The following is a 13,811-nucleotide window of genomic DNA, read 5'->3' on the forward strand; positions in this document are numbered from 1 at the left end:
CAATGCGGGGGGCGCAGCTGGGGTCGCCCTTACTTCAGGGCCTGGGGAGGCCAGCCCCGTACAGAGCCACGGCCTGGGGCCTCACACAGGGGCCTTTCCTGTGAAAGCCCTGCCACATGCCAGGAGCCACCCCCCCCCCCAACCCCGTCACTTACTTGTTATTTGTTCCGTAACTGTTCATGGCAAACGATATGGAAATGACGCAAATGACGAGAGGAAAACCTGTGGAAAGCGAGCGCAGGAAATGTCTCGGCCTCCTTTGTTCAGCGAGTCCTCATTCGTCTGCGCCCGGTGCACGGAAGGAGCGAGAGCTACGTGCTCAGAGGCGGCGCTGCCCCCGCCTCCGGGAGCCTCAGTCTAAGCCAAGGGCTAACTCACACTCAGGTGCGCACACACGCACACGTGAACTCTGAATCGCGTCCCTTACGAATCCAAGCCTGTTTCTGAAAAGGACCGGCTCTGGCTGGCAGAAGAGCGGCGCATCCCGGGGCCTCTGTCGACAGACACCCGCACAGCAGCCCCACCCCTGCCCCGAAGGGTGGGCCAAGGGCAAGGGCGGCGAAGGATCCACCCACCCGCTGGCCGGCTTTCCCAGGGCGCCAGACAGGGAGGGCTGCCGACAAGGAGGGCTGCACCTTGCTTGTTCCCAGAATGGAGGCTGGCGGTGGCGGCCACACACGGGGACCCACCTGCCTGCGCTGAGCCTCCGGGGCCCCAGAGGAAGGAGAGGGAAGTGTGCCCCAGCTCTGCCCGGCGCTCACAGCGGCGGCCTCCCTGCCCTTCTGATTTCAGTCTCGAACAGCGTCCCGGAATAGGAGTTCCTGCAGGTCTGTCCTAGCTCTGAGCCACTGTTCTGATGTCTAAGCAGTCCAAATGTGTTCCACAACGTCCGGGAGAGCCACCCGGCCCACAGAGGAGCCCTCACCGTGGCCCTCCGTCACACCTGCGTGCTCCACGGGCGAGCTGGGCCCTGGTGCCGTGGGTCGCGGCTCCCGGCTGGGCGGCCCCCGGACCACGTGACAGGAGACGGCGCACCAGGGGCTGTTTTCCCTGGGGCCTCGGTGTCCACACGCGACACAGGGCATCCTCGCCGCCCGGCTCACCTGGTGTGGGAAGATCACGTGGCACCCGAGATGGCGAGGAGGCACTGACCCGAGGCACCACCAGCCACGCGGCGCCCCACCTTGCTGAGGAAGGGCGGGTGCCGGCGTCTTTTCTCTGGGTCCACAGGACAGCAAGCGGGCACGGGGCCCCATCCCGGCAGGTTCCGGAAGGTGCGGCAAGGACCGCAGGTGCTTCTGGAGAGGTATTTTCAAAGTGGGTGGCCGAGGCCTTCACTCTGAGCCGCGGCCCGCACCCTCCCGCCCCTGGTCCGGCCCACGGCAGTGGTTGGCATCCCTTTGCTGCCTGAAGTGAAACGGATGAGTGACAGGTGCATTTTCTGCATACACCATTCCATGATCCCAAAGGCGATGCTGGCGGCTCCCTCGCCGTTTCTTCCCACATCGCCCTCCATCCGGCAGGGGCCGCCCCCTGGGGCAGTGACAGAGGGTCTGTCCGAGAAGAGGGTCCCCCACTCTCTGTGGCCTCTGAGGCACGCGGCAGGAGCCCGGCACCTGGCTGAGTGTGTGTGTTCAGAGGCGGGAGAACGAGGGTGAGGAGACAGCCAGCAGGCAAGTCTTGGGCTCTGGGGCCACGGGATGCCTGGCTCTGTTCCCGGGGCCGCCCCAGACCCGCTGTGTGGCCTCAAGGAAGCGCCTGACCCTCGCGGAGCCTCCACCGTCTCACTGTGGAAATGCACATGAGAGCACCCGGGTCACCAGGCTGTTGTGAGGACCCCATGTGATGCGGCCACACGTAAGGCCGATCCCTACAATCCGTGTGCTGTCATTAAGCCACTCGGGCTCCCCCTCTGCTGTTGCCATCACCAGAAACTCGAATCCCGGTAACCGTGCAGGGTCATGACGGGCTTCTGCGGACAATCCGGGGTTCCTCCGGCCCTGCCGCATGGATGTTTACCTCACGGAGTTGTAGACGCACCCTCTTTGGAATGTGGCGACCTTCAGAGGTGACCTTCGGCGGGCCCCCTGATTCCCCAGGGAGGGGTGGAGGGAGCTACCAGCCAGGACAAGCAAAGAGCTGAGGGAGAAGGTCTCACAAAGAAAGGCAGAGGAAGCCAGGAGACAAGTGGTCTGCCTTTCTGCCTGGGTCCCCGGTGCCATCTGCCACGGACTTCTGGATACTTCTCTGGGCGTGTGGAGGTTTCGCACACGTCGCCCCAAGGCCGTTGGGGCCACCAGGTTCATTTTGGGCCACGGGTTGTGGATAGAAGTGACATGCGCCTCTCTGGACCGAGAAGTTAATTTTCGGTGTGATGCCCCTCCACGTCCGCTTTTCTCTCCCAGCAACCAGCACCAGCTCTAGGCCGCGACCCCTCCACCCCCCGGGACTGCCACGGGCACTGCCCCTCCCACTGTCGTGGCCGCTAGGGATACGGAGCGGAAACGGGAGGTAAAGGCATGCGGCTTTCTGGCAAGGAGAGCCGGGCGCTGCTCGGCGACCCGGCCCGTGCACCTGCGGTCCTGCGCCTGTCCTGCCCTGGCCGTGTACCTGCACCTCAGCACCGCGCCAGCTCCTGGAGCTCCAGATCAACCAAGGGCAAGTGGGGCCCAGAATTAACTACGATTAAGTGTGTGCCCCAGATGAGCAGGAACTCACCAAAGACATTAAGTTGTAACAGAGAAAAAGAAAGCAAGCTGCACGTCTGTCACTTCTGTGTACTCAGAGGTACGTCTGCTGCACAGATAAGTAAACTTGCACACGGTTATCATAATCTCCTCCTGCTCCCACAGGGATGCTTGGGGGACAGATTACAGTTCACTCACCTTACAAGTCCTAACTTGTAAGGGCCTGACATCTAACAGAACCTCAAGGTATGCTCTCGATTCAACAGCGCCACCCCCCACTTGGCTTTGAAACACAGTCCCCAGGGATTCAAGACCAGGGCGGACGCCGTGGGAAGAAGCCTCTGTCAGAGGGGCGCTCCTGCAGCAAGGTGTCCCCGTGCCCCGGGTCAGCCTCCGGCTCCTTCTTAATTAGGAACTGAAGGCAGAGGGAGCCCCGCTGCCCGCAGACTGTCTTTACTGCAGCCCAAAGCTAACTCTACCCCAATCAGAACCAGAGTTGCAGCTCGCAAGCCCTGAGGAAATCAGCGAGGGAAAAGCTGACGGGAGACAGAGGCCGCAGGCTGCGGGATCCCTGCCCAGGGCTCTCTCTGCAGACAGCCTCCATCAGGGGCCGCTCGCTCAAGGACCCGCAGGGACTACATCAGTATGAGAAATGACACAGGCCCAGACAATGCCGTCACACAAGATTATAAACTCGGGATTCCCAGATTACCTCACTTTTCTAAAGATCTCTATGATTTATATGAAATCTCTCAATTTTTAAATACGGGTAAAAATAATTTATTTTTTCCTCTAATCCTGCAGCCCGAATAAGAGCCCAGGGTGGGCACAGGCTCTGGGGGCGCTCACGGAGGGGGCGTGGGACATCCCGGCCCGGCTCCCTGCGTGGCCCCAGCAGCTGGGAGGTGGCTGCGGAAGCCGTGAGGGTACAGAGTGTTCGTCCACCACCCCCCAAACACATCCCATCAAGCAGCTCCCAGCACAAAATAAACATGTTTCTCTTCTCCTTGCACAATGAGGACTGTGAAAACTAAATCCATGGGAAGAAAACCAGGAACAAGTAGCAAGTAGGTCCCTAACAGTCGGTGAACGTTTCTAGCAAATGCAAGAACGCCAGGTGTCAGTGACACAGCCCGCTCTACGCAGACTCCGGCAGGAAGCAGGGACTCCTCGGGATGGGGTGGGCAACAAGGAAGTTCACTGAGTCCAGTCAGTGGGGAGGAGGCTTCCGGAATGAAGCCATGAGCTGCTCCACAGACCTGCCCTTCGGGGAGACAATCCTAACTGGTGAAAAGTAGCCTAAAAATCCCACAACCACCAAACGACTCTGTGCGTTTTCCTAAGAGCATACAACAAACTGGGAAAACCTTCTTCAAGAAAACCTACTAAGTCTTGGTAAGAAGACGACTTGCTCCCTGTCCCCGGGCCCATCGAGAGCTACACTGTGTCACAGGGGTGGGCCGCCTGCGTGTCTCCTGCAGAAACTCTACTCCAGGTAAGAGCAGCAGCGACCAGACCTCCCTTTCTCCATCCAGCCGCCACGTCCGGTGTGCATGTCCCTGCTGGGCCTGGCTGAGGACACCGGGCCCTGACTGCCCTCCCCTCAGGGCACTCGCAGGGCAGAGGCTCTGTGCTACGAGAGGCAGGCCGGCATTAGAGGCTGTCCCCCCTCCCGGGGCCCCGCTCTAATGCTGAGGTGCCAGTCCAAGAGGAATGAGACACGGTCCCTGCCCTAGCTCCAGAGCCGCGGGAACTCTTCCCAGGTGCAGGGGATACAGGCCATTAGCACAGAGAACTCCAAGCACGCTCTGTGGGAACGGGTTTTTTTTTTTTTTTTTTTTGAACAGAGCATGGGGAAACTCAAGTCTAAGAGCATCTGGCTTCTTAGAGGTGTGTCATGTGAAGATGAAATCATACCCAACCTACTCCTGCCTCCCCCTCCTATCCCCGCCTCCCCCACCTGCCCCATATCCCCACCTGCCCCTCCTATCCCCGCCTCCCCATCCCGTCCCCCTGTACTCCACACACCTGCCCCCTATCCCCACCTGCCCCATTCCATTCCATCCCCACCTACCCCATCCTATCCCATAGTAGTAGAGATGCTTGCTGTCCTCTGAGCCAAAGACCTTGATCACCATGCTGTAGAGATGCAACCCTTCCACCAGCATCCAGGCAAAGGCACTCAGGAAGAAGTAGTGCAGGAGCACGGCCAGCACCTGGCAGGGGACCTGGGAGCGAAGACACACAAGCGGACATCGCTCTGGCGGTTCCTGCGTCCAATTCCGGAACATCTGCTGCTCACGTGCCCTCATTTCCTGGCGAGGCAGAGCGGGGCGGGGTCCTGGCTCCCTTTCTAGCCCCCCCCTCCCCCCCCCCCCCCCCCGCTTTAGGGTTGGGGCGGGTGACTCCCGCACATCGATTGGTTCAGGAGAGGGCGGGCGATCAGGCGCGGCCAATCAGCATAAACACGAGCGTGCAGCACGATTGGCTGGAGGCGGACACGTGAGCAGACCGGCCAATGGGGTGGGCTCTGGGGAATGGGCGGAGCCATCCAGGAGCTGAAGCGCGAGCCTGCGGCTTGTCAGCCACGTGGGCCGGCGGCTGTGAGCGGGTACCCGAGCTGGACCAGCAACCCCGACCGGTTTAGGCCGCAGCGGGGGCGCCCCGATCCCATGCCCGTGTCCACAGAGGCCGGGAAGGGGGCGGAATGATGGGAGGGGGGATATCAATTTATATACTACCTTCAAATAATAAAAATAAGGAGAAAAAAGTAAAAGAATTGAAGACAGAAACGGCATGATTATGTCGGGCGCTCCAAGCTCTGCTTTCACAGTGCTCCCCAATCAGCTCATTCTCAGGACAGCATCTTGTGCTCGGCACCTGGTTTCCAGGGGCGCGGCTGGAGGTCCCTAATCTGCCCCCACATGCCCATCAGAGGCAAGTATCAGGCATGCGCGGCTCGCGTCTCTGCGTCCCAACGGGAGCACCGTCCGCCCACCAGCCGCTCTGGGACCGACACCCACGGTCACTCTATGTCTGCCGCGAAGCTCCTGCCACCTGTCATTATGGGCAAATTGCTGTAACCGGCTCCCACATCTCTAAGCAGGAGGTTAGGACTGCACAGCCTGGGCCTATCTCGAGGATTAGAGGGCTGGTCTGCGTCAGCTCTCCACATCATGCCCCCCACGCTGCCAGGGCCCTAGGGGGAGGAGGAGGGCCCTCGGGGGAGGAGAAGCTCATCTTCCCTACTGAGCCCATGGGGAGCAGAAAGCCCAGCCCAGGCCTGCCTTCTCCGCTTCTCCCGGACAAGCCCCTGCTCCATCTGGGGGATGCAGTCTGAGTTCTGAGTTGAAGAAACCAGCAGAAGGTGCCAGCCTGGGTGACACCAGAAGGATGAGGGAGGGACCGAGGGGGCCTACTCACTGTGCCAGGCTTGAAGCTGAAGCTGATGAGCAGAAGGATCTGGGCCACGAGGACAGCAAAGGACAGGTTGGCATGGATATGGTAGCGCTGGTTCCGGATGGTGCTGACCGAGCTGAGGGCAGAGATGTAGGGGTGAGGCCCCGGCCCGGCCCAGCCCCAGCTGCTCCCTATCACTCCCCCGAGGGCCGCCAAACAGGCCTTCAGGAAGCCCACCTAGATGCAGTCACTCCCCACTGTGAAACCTCAGTGGCTCCCTATTGCTCTTAGAAACCAGCCAGCTCCTTCCACGGGCCTCGGGGCTGCACAGCCTGGCCCCTGCTCTGACCCAGTTCATTCCTTGCTCCTACTCCCGCTCACAGTGCCCTCTTCCGGCTCTCAAACACCCAGCCCTCTCCAGGCTCAGATTTGCACCAGCCACGCCTGCCAGGTCTGCCCCTGGGGAGGACTTCCTGCCAGGAAAGTAGCTCCACCTCATCTCCCTTGGCCGGGGAGCGTGTGCTCCTGCTCCTGGGCACCGGGCTTCTTGAGCAAAGCCGAGGGATGACGGAACCAAAGAACGAATGTCCCAGCTCAGCACGGGCCCCGGCTCCTCCTGCCGGCCTTGGATGCCACTGCCCCGGCCTCCCCGTGTTCCCAGCGCTCTGGGAAGCTGAGCGCCTCTCCCTGCTGATGATGTATGTTGATGCTGCAGCTGCCGGCCCGGGGACGCCGTGGTCACAGTCGGGCCAGGGGCAGGTGTCCTGAGGGAGCCAGGGCAGGCGAGGAGGGACACTGGGCTCCCCGAGGAACCCCTGGAACATCACCCGCCTGCAGAGCAGGTGGGGGAGACAGGCTCCCAAGCAGCCCCAGGGGGAGGAGGCCCCCCCCCTCCTCGTGTGTGAGGCCAACGGCCCTGAGCAGCGGCCAGGGTGTCATCACCATTGTCTGCCCACGAACGGGGCTCATTTCAGCTTGCCGTCCCAGTTCATAAAGGGCCACCGAGGGACTCAGCTGCCACCCTCTCCTTGGGGGCTGCACAGACCCCCTGAGCTCTGCCCTGGCAGCTTCAGCTGGGAGGGGTGGGGACCTCCTGGGAAAGCGCCTTCCTGCCTCCCCAGCGGCTGACACCAGGGCCCCCTATGGAGCCGCGGCTTTGCTACCTTGGGGGAGGAGGTCCTCAGTTCTGGCTCTCAGGAGTCCAAGGGCCAGAAAGTCTGTGGGCTGGAGACCCTCCCAGAACTTCCGAGCTTCACTGAGAGCAGGGTGCCCTCCAATCCCGTAGCCCCTCTTGCCTCCCTCCTCCCTCCTCTCTAGCACCCCCAAACCCTCCCTGCACCCTGGATCTCAAAATGAAAAGTAACTCTGGAACAGCCGTCCAACTGTAATGCACGATGACCAGACATTTGCCACCTCATGACCACAAATGCCAGAGGGAAATCAAAGTGGGGCAGGCAGCGCTGACATTTACACGATGGCGGCAGACCTCCCTGGACACGGAGGGGGCAGAGCAGAGGATGACTCACGAGAGCATGGCGAAGGTGACCAGCGTGAGCACCAGGCAGACCACGGACAGGGAGCAGCCGATGTAAGAGATGGACGAGAGCGCCACCTGCTGTCCTTGTGTGAGCTGCGTGGGAGGCAGAGCAGAGGGGTCAGCGCGGGTCTTGCGGCGACAGGGCTCCCACTGGAAAGGGCCCCAGGGGCTGGTCCCAGCGCGCACGTGCTGGTGACCACCAGGTCCTGCGTCTCCCCCAGATGCCCTGTTAACACCACCAACACAGGTCCGTCCAGTCCCATGGCATCGGCCCTTGGGTCTCTCTGGAAATACTCCACCCAAATCACCCCACCAATGCCTCCAATTCCTCTGCCCATCCAGCCTCTGCCCTGCCAAGGCCTAACCCCTGCCCTCCCAACCCGTCCCGCCCCCACTGCCGAGCTGTACCCCATGCCTCCTGGTCTACACTGCAGCATCCAGGGCTGATGAAGCCCCTGACCTCAGAGCCATAATGCCCACAGAGTCCCAGCGGATGACCCAGGTGGGGTGTGACGGCTTGCTGAGGACCCCACGGACTTATGCAGCTACGGAGCTTAGAGCAGCGCCAGGGAGACGAGACATGCCCTCTGCGAGTCTGTGTGGGGGTGGCTGTTACCCCTGATATCAAGTAGTGCGTAAGGAACTTGGTAAATGAACGGTAAACAAATCGGATGCAAAGCCACAGAGGATGGTGCCACGGGCCACGGCACACCTAGCAACACGACCCCAAATGGTGTTTCCCTCGGCCCAAGGAGCCGGAGCCTCGGGTCAGGCTCACTTGCCCCTGGGCTCCAAAACGCTCTGTGCTCCCTAAGTCGCTCCTGGGAGACCAGCTTCCCAGTGCCTGTCCCTGCAGGAGGTCCTGCTGTGCTTCCTGTGGTGGATTTGGCTCTGTCTGTATCGCAGACCCAGCTGAAGCCCCCTCCCCCTCGCCGATGTCCATCCAGCGCTGGACACCAGACATCAAGGTCCGTCCAACCTCAGCCTCGACACCGCGGGGCCTCGGCCTCCGCTCGTCAGGACCTAATCAGGAATAAAAGGAGGCAAGTCCTAGGATGTAAGAGGGCCGCCGGCAGGGCTGCAGGCCCAGGAGGCCCCAATTCCGGGGACTGTAAGTGGATCGTGCAGAGCAATTTGGGAGCCAGCGGGACTGCGCCTGAAGACGGACAACTTAATGGGTTTTACTTCTTCCAGATCTGTGACTCACTGCTGGTCAACTGACTCCCCAGGGGCTACGAAACACTTTAGAGCCGTGATGGAATGGAGGTGGGGAAGAAGCCTGGACCCGCAGCCCCAGATGCAGGAGGGGGCGAGCCCTCATTAGTCACCTCCTGTTTACCCACGCGGGTTCCCTAGGCGGGCAGAACGTGTGGGGACCAGTGTGTTCCCGCAGCTACGTTCTCAGCCACATCCCAGGATCTGGACCCCAAACTTCTCCCCCCGCTCCCAGCAGATGGGCAGGCCGGAGGTGTTCCGATCCATCAGACGCCCTAGGGAGGCGAACAGAGCCAACTGCCCGTGCCACACGGCCTCAGACTCTCGTTCCCGCAACATGTTGTTAGCAAATCCCCTGTGGAGTGACGTCTCCGGTGTCAGACCCGGTTAGGGAAACCGCATTCTCTGTCCCCACAAAGACTTCAGGTGGGTACGAGCAGTGCAAGTCTTCTGAGAAATCCTGCGGGTCCACCCAAAATATTTAGCTGTTTAACTCGTCACTTCTCCAGCTCTCAGGGAGGGGGGCGACTCCCGACACCTGCAGAGATGGTTCTGGACGTGCTCTTTCAGAGGAGAAGGTGCTAATTTCCAGAAGCTGGGAATAAAACCGAATACGTAACACTAATACTGAACAGGGAAGGTCCCCTTTCTTGCCGTCACAGGCAACTGAAGTCTCACTGTCACCATTAGGGGCACCTGGGTGGCTCAGTCGGTTAAGCGTCTGACTCCGTCTCGGCTCAGGTCACGATCTCACGGTTCGTGAGTTCAAGTCCTGAGTCAGGGTCTGTGCTGACAGCATGGAGCCTGCTTGGGATTCTCTCTCTCTCCCCCTCTCTCTGCCCCTCCTCTTCTCTGTCTCTCTCAAAATAAATAAACTTCCAAAAAAAAAAAAAAAGAAAAGAAAGTGTCACTGTCACCGTCACAACTAGCTCTGCCTGGAGATGTGGACGAGCATCAGATTCCAGAGTTTACAGACATCCCGGACTCTCAGCTCTTTGCAGGAACTAAGGGCCACCTCTGTGGCACCTGCCACATGGAAATGAATTTAAACAACCACGGAAATACGAGCAAGTGAAAGGTGACCACAGTGCCTGGCTCTGTGACGCCCTCTCCCCCTTCTGGCCCCGAGCCAAGTCCGCACGAATCTCCACACCGCCGGGCCCCAGCTCTTCCCCGCCCCACTGCCACCTAGATCTTTCTGCCAGAGAGCTGGTGAGCTCCCGTTAATGGATCTCCTGCTGCGTCACGACCCAGAGCTCTGAGAACACTGGTGTCCAGAGGCGTCTGCTGAAGGCTGGGGGTGGGAGAAAGTCTCAAGCCTCACCCCCCTCACCGGCCCCCCACGAAAGACTTCCTTAACCTACATCAGCCTGCATACGCATCTTGTGGACACAGCGGGAACGCGCCCCTCCACTTGCTGACTGGGGGGCTCCGGGGCTCTAGTGTGGGCCGGTTCGCGGCGCAGCGAAGCTTCCGGTGTGCGTGCCGCGGCCCGTCGGCCACACGCACCGAAACCCGCCTGTTTTCTGCCGGCCGCTCAGCCTGGAGCTTCTGATAAACAGAGTCCAGCCCTGGCCCCACACCCACACCTGCCCAACCCGCCGCCAGCCCTCACTGGGCGCCTGCTGGGTGCGCACAGGGAGTCCTGATGGCAGCCCAGCGGGAGGGCAGCAGGGGAAAGGGCACAGCTAGTGAGAGGCGGTGGGCCCGTGCCTCCGGGTGCAACAGGCACGCATTAAGCACCACCGTGTGCCCAGCACGGAGCTCACACGCAGCGGGGAAGCAGACAAAGGCACGAGTGAATGACTAAGGTCGGTCGTTCCGAGCTTGGATGAGGCCCGATGGAAACAAACCGGGGCCACGGCGCAGGCGCCTGGAGAGCGCAGTGAGGGGTGGCAGCTCTCCCCCCCCCCTCCGATCTGAGGGTCCCTGGGGCCCCTCCCCCGCCCTCAGAGGCCGCCCATCGCCCAGTGCTGCTGGTTCCCCTGCTAACCCGAGCCGAGCCCGTCCTCTCTCAGTTTCCAGAGCCTCCACCTTCTCCTCCCTCCAGCTCCTCCCCGCCCCCCACTGCATCCAGGCCCCCTCGGTCAGGTCTCCCCCGGGCAGGACACCGCCCCGGCCGCTGCCCCAGATGAGACCCACATTCCTTCCCTCGCCCTGCATCTCCGGCTCACCACCTGGTTGCTCCATCGGGAGGGTCCAGACAGGAGAGCAGGGCCCTCCCGGGATTTGGTAGACGGGCTTCGGCGTGGGAAGTGGGTCCCAAGGGGGTGGGGAACCCTAGAAAAGCAGAGCAATGACGGCGAGGCACCCCGGAGGACAGCCACAGCCCTGACGCCGGGGGGCAGGAAGGTCAAGGGGAGGAGGGGACAGGAGCAGAGCCCGGCGGACGCCATAGCAGACCTGCCCGCAGAAGGGGCCTGGCGAGGCCGGGCGCACCTGGCAGACCGCAGTGTGCCCGTCTCCCTTCGGCTGCACCCGGGGGGAAGCCAGTTGTCAAGGGAGCCGAGGCCGAGCGGGGCAGAGGACAAATGGGGAACCAGCAGCCCCTCACCGGGGCCCCTCACGGCTCCTGACCCGCGCGGTTTCCTCCACCCCCACGGCCCGCCCCAGCTCTGCCCCAACGTCCTGTCTCCCGGCTGCCAGAATCCAGCTCCCAGGAGCCTCTGGCCCCCGCTGAGCCACACACCTTCGTGCAGCCTGGGCCCAGGACGAGCACGTGGCACCAGGGGCGGCCGTGTTTGGTGACGGTCCCGGGGCTTCGCCAGCTGTACCTGTGCCGGCTGCACGCCAGCCGGCATCCCCTGCAGAGTCCAGGCTGCGGGTTCCAGCCCGCAGCCCTGAGGACAGCAGAAATGAGCTCCTTGGCTGGCTGAGGGGCAGTGCCGGGGGCCGGATCGGGGATTCCTCGGGCGCGAACCCAGTGGCGTCTCCCCACACACACCCCCACCCCCGTGCACAGAGAGGGGGCTCCTGTGTCTTTAAAAACACTTGTGACTTGCCTTCCTCAAGCTACCTACCTCATTAAAGGACCCCTGCCCCTGAGGCTGACGGTCGGGCTGGGAGGCTGCCGGCCCCCAAGACGCTGACAGAAACTGTGTGATCACCAGCTTTATACGTGGTGGGGGGGGGGTGGGGGGGGGGTTCAACATTGCTGCAAAGCCTGTACATTCTGTGGGGGGAGGCGTGTGCCCGGGGAGACGGGGACCCAGCCCAGCAGCCACCAGACCCTCCCTGCAGGAGGTGGGCTGGAGCGGGCCCCACCAACGGTAGCTTCGAACACCTGTGCCGATATACATCTGCACACAGCTGGATTCGGGGACCCACTGTAGGGATGCACCCCCGAACAGTCAGTAACGTCGGCAGAGGCCAAGGGCTGTGGACGCCTGAACGTCTACCCACGGAGGCCGGGAGAGACCGGGGGCAATCCTGCCACGGTCAAGACCCGTGAGGCGTGTCGGCACACCGAGGCACAGCCTCCAAGGTGTGCAGAGCGAGCTCCCCTCCGCGGCAAGAACAGAGGGCCACACGCTCGTGCCTCCCGCGGGGAGAGGGGCCAGCCTCATGCTCACCCTCTGCTCTCTGCACCGTGGCATCCTCCCGGCCCGTGTTTCACCTTTACGACACGAAGCATCCGTGCTCTCCTGTCCCGGCGCTCCGTCACAGGCCTAGGAAGAGGCCTCAGGCTCCTGCAGGGCCCCTGGCTCCCGGGCGGCCCCTCTCCGCCTCGGCTCCCCCCACGGTGCAGAGTCAGGACGCCTCTGACGAGAAGCGGTGGACGCGTCCGGGCTCCCCCACCACAGCAGCACAGCTCCGGCCCTCAGCTCAGCCTGGCGGCCCGGAGCCGACCGCCTGACCGCACCGAGCCCTTGGCCTCCGGGTCCCTCACGTCAGACCCTCCTGGACAGGGGCGCCGCTGCTCCCCCTGGCTCGTCACCCTGAGTGCCCGCTCCCGGCCACCGCCCTCGGCCTCAGCCTGAGGAGTACATGGGTCCCGAGGCCGCTGTCGGCCTCCCTCTGTGGGGCAGCTCCAGCCCCCACGCGGCGCCCGAGCAGAGGCCTCTTCCGGAGGCGTCTCCGGTAAAGGAAGCAATTCCTTCCTCTGACGGTAGCCACCTGGGTCTGGCGGGAGGAGGGAGGAGAATGACATGTGGCAGGAGGGGCCTGACTCCAGCGAGGCCCGTGGCCGGGACCGCAGGCCTGGCTGGCACAAGGGCCGGCTCCCGGCAGCACCCAGCCGGCTGCCGCCGCCACAGCGTGGTCCTTCTCCCTTGGGTTCCCTCCCGCCTCTGGGGCCTGCTTCCACACATCCCGGGTGAGCACGGGGGCCTCCTTGCGTGACAGGGGTCCTGGGGGGAGGGATGGGGCTGCAGGCAACATGCCGGCCCCAGAGAGGCAGCAAGGCCACCAGAGTGGGGAGCCGAGGAGGGAGACTGGCAGGCAGGAGATGGGAGGGAACAGGGGAGGGTGGGAAGGGATGGGAGGGAGCAGGGGAGGGTGGGAAGGGGTGGGAGGGAGCAGGGGAGGGTGGGAAGGGGTGGGAGGGAGCAGGGGAGGGTGGGAAGGGGTGGGAGGGAGCAGGGGAGGGTGGGAAGGGGTGGGAGGGAGCAGGGGAGGGTGGGAAGGGGTGGGAGGGAGCAGGGGAGGGTGGGAAGGGGTGGGAGGGAGCAGGGGAGGGTGGGAAGGGGTGGGAGGGAGCAGGGGAGGGTGGGAAGGGGTGGGAGGGAGCAGGGGAGGGTGGGAAGGGATGGGAGGGAGCAGGGGAGGGTGGGAAGGGGTGGGAGGGAGCAGGGGAGGGTGGGAAGGGGTGGGAGGGAGCAGGGGAGGGTGGGAAGGGGTGGGAGGGAGCAGGGGAGGGTGGGAAGGGGTGGGAGGGAGCAGGGGAGGGTGGGAAGGGGTGGGAGGGAGCAGGGGAGGGTGGGAAGGGGTGGGAGGGAGCAGGGGAGGGTGGGAAGGGGTGGGAGGGAGCAGGG

At 62.9% G+C, this 13,811-nt stretch overlaps 1 protein-coding gene and 1 long non-coding RNA gene across 3 annotated transcripts in view; one reads left to right on the top strand and one right to left on the bottom strand.

The window, feature by feature from the left end:
- ADGRD1 (adhesion G protein-coupled receptor D1) overlaps window positions 1–13,811 on the bottom strand; it is a 125,436-nt gene that overhangs the window by 18,764 nt on the left and 92,861 nt on the right. For both annotated transcript variants that reach the window (XM_043557278.1, XM_043557279.1), the window contains 4 exons: window positions 7,613–7,716; window positions 6,111–6,222; window positions 4,762–4,915; window positions 156–222 (listed from right to left, as the gene is read on the bottom strand). In XM_043557278.1, coding sequence (XP_043413213.1) covers window positions 156–222; window positions 4,762–4,915; window positions 6,111–6,222; window positions 7,613–7,716 — 437 coding nt within the window. The remainder of the gene's footprint in view (window positions 1–155; window positions 223–4,761; window positions 4,916–6,110; window positions 6,223–7,612; window positions 7,717–13,811) is intronic.
- On the top strand, window positions 3,252–4,941 carry LOC122470110. The gene is made up of 3 exons (XR_006293832.1): window positions 3,252–4,182; window positions 4,535–4,577; window positions 4,833–4,941. It is a non-coding gene; the product is annotated as an uncharacterized LOC122470110 (long non-coding RNA).

The sequence above is a fragment of the Prionailurus bengalensis genome, chromosome D3 (genome assembly GCF_016509475.1).
Source record: "Prionailurus bengalensis isolate Pbe53 chromosome D3, Fcat_Pben_1.1_paternal_pri, whole genome shotgun sequence".
Classification (NCBI taxonomy): Eukaryota; Metazoa; Chordata; class Mammalia; order Carnivora; family Felidae; genus Prionailurus; species Prionailurus bengalensis.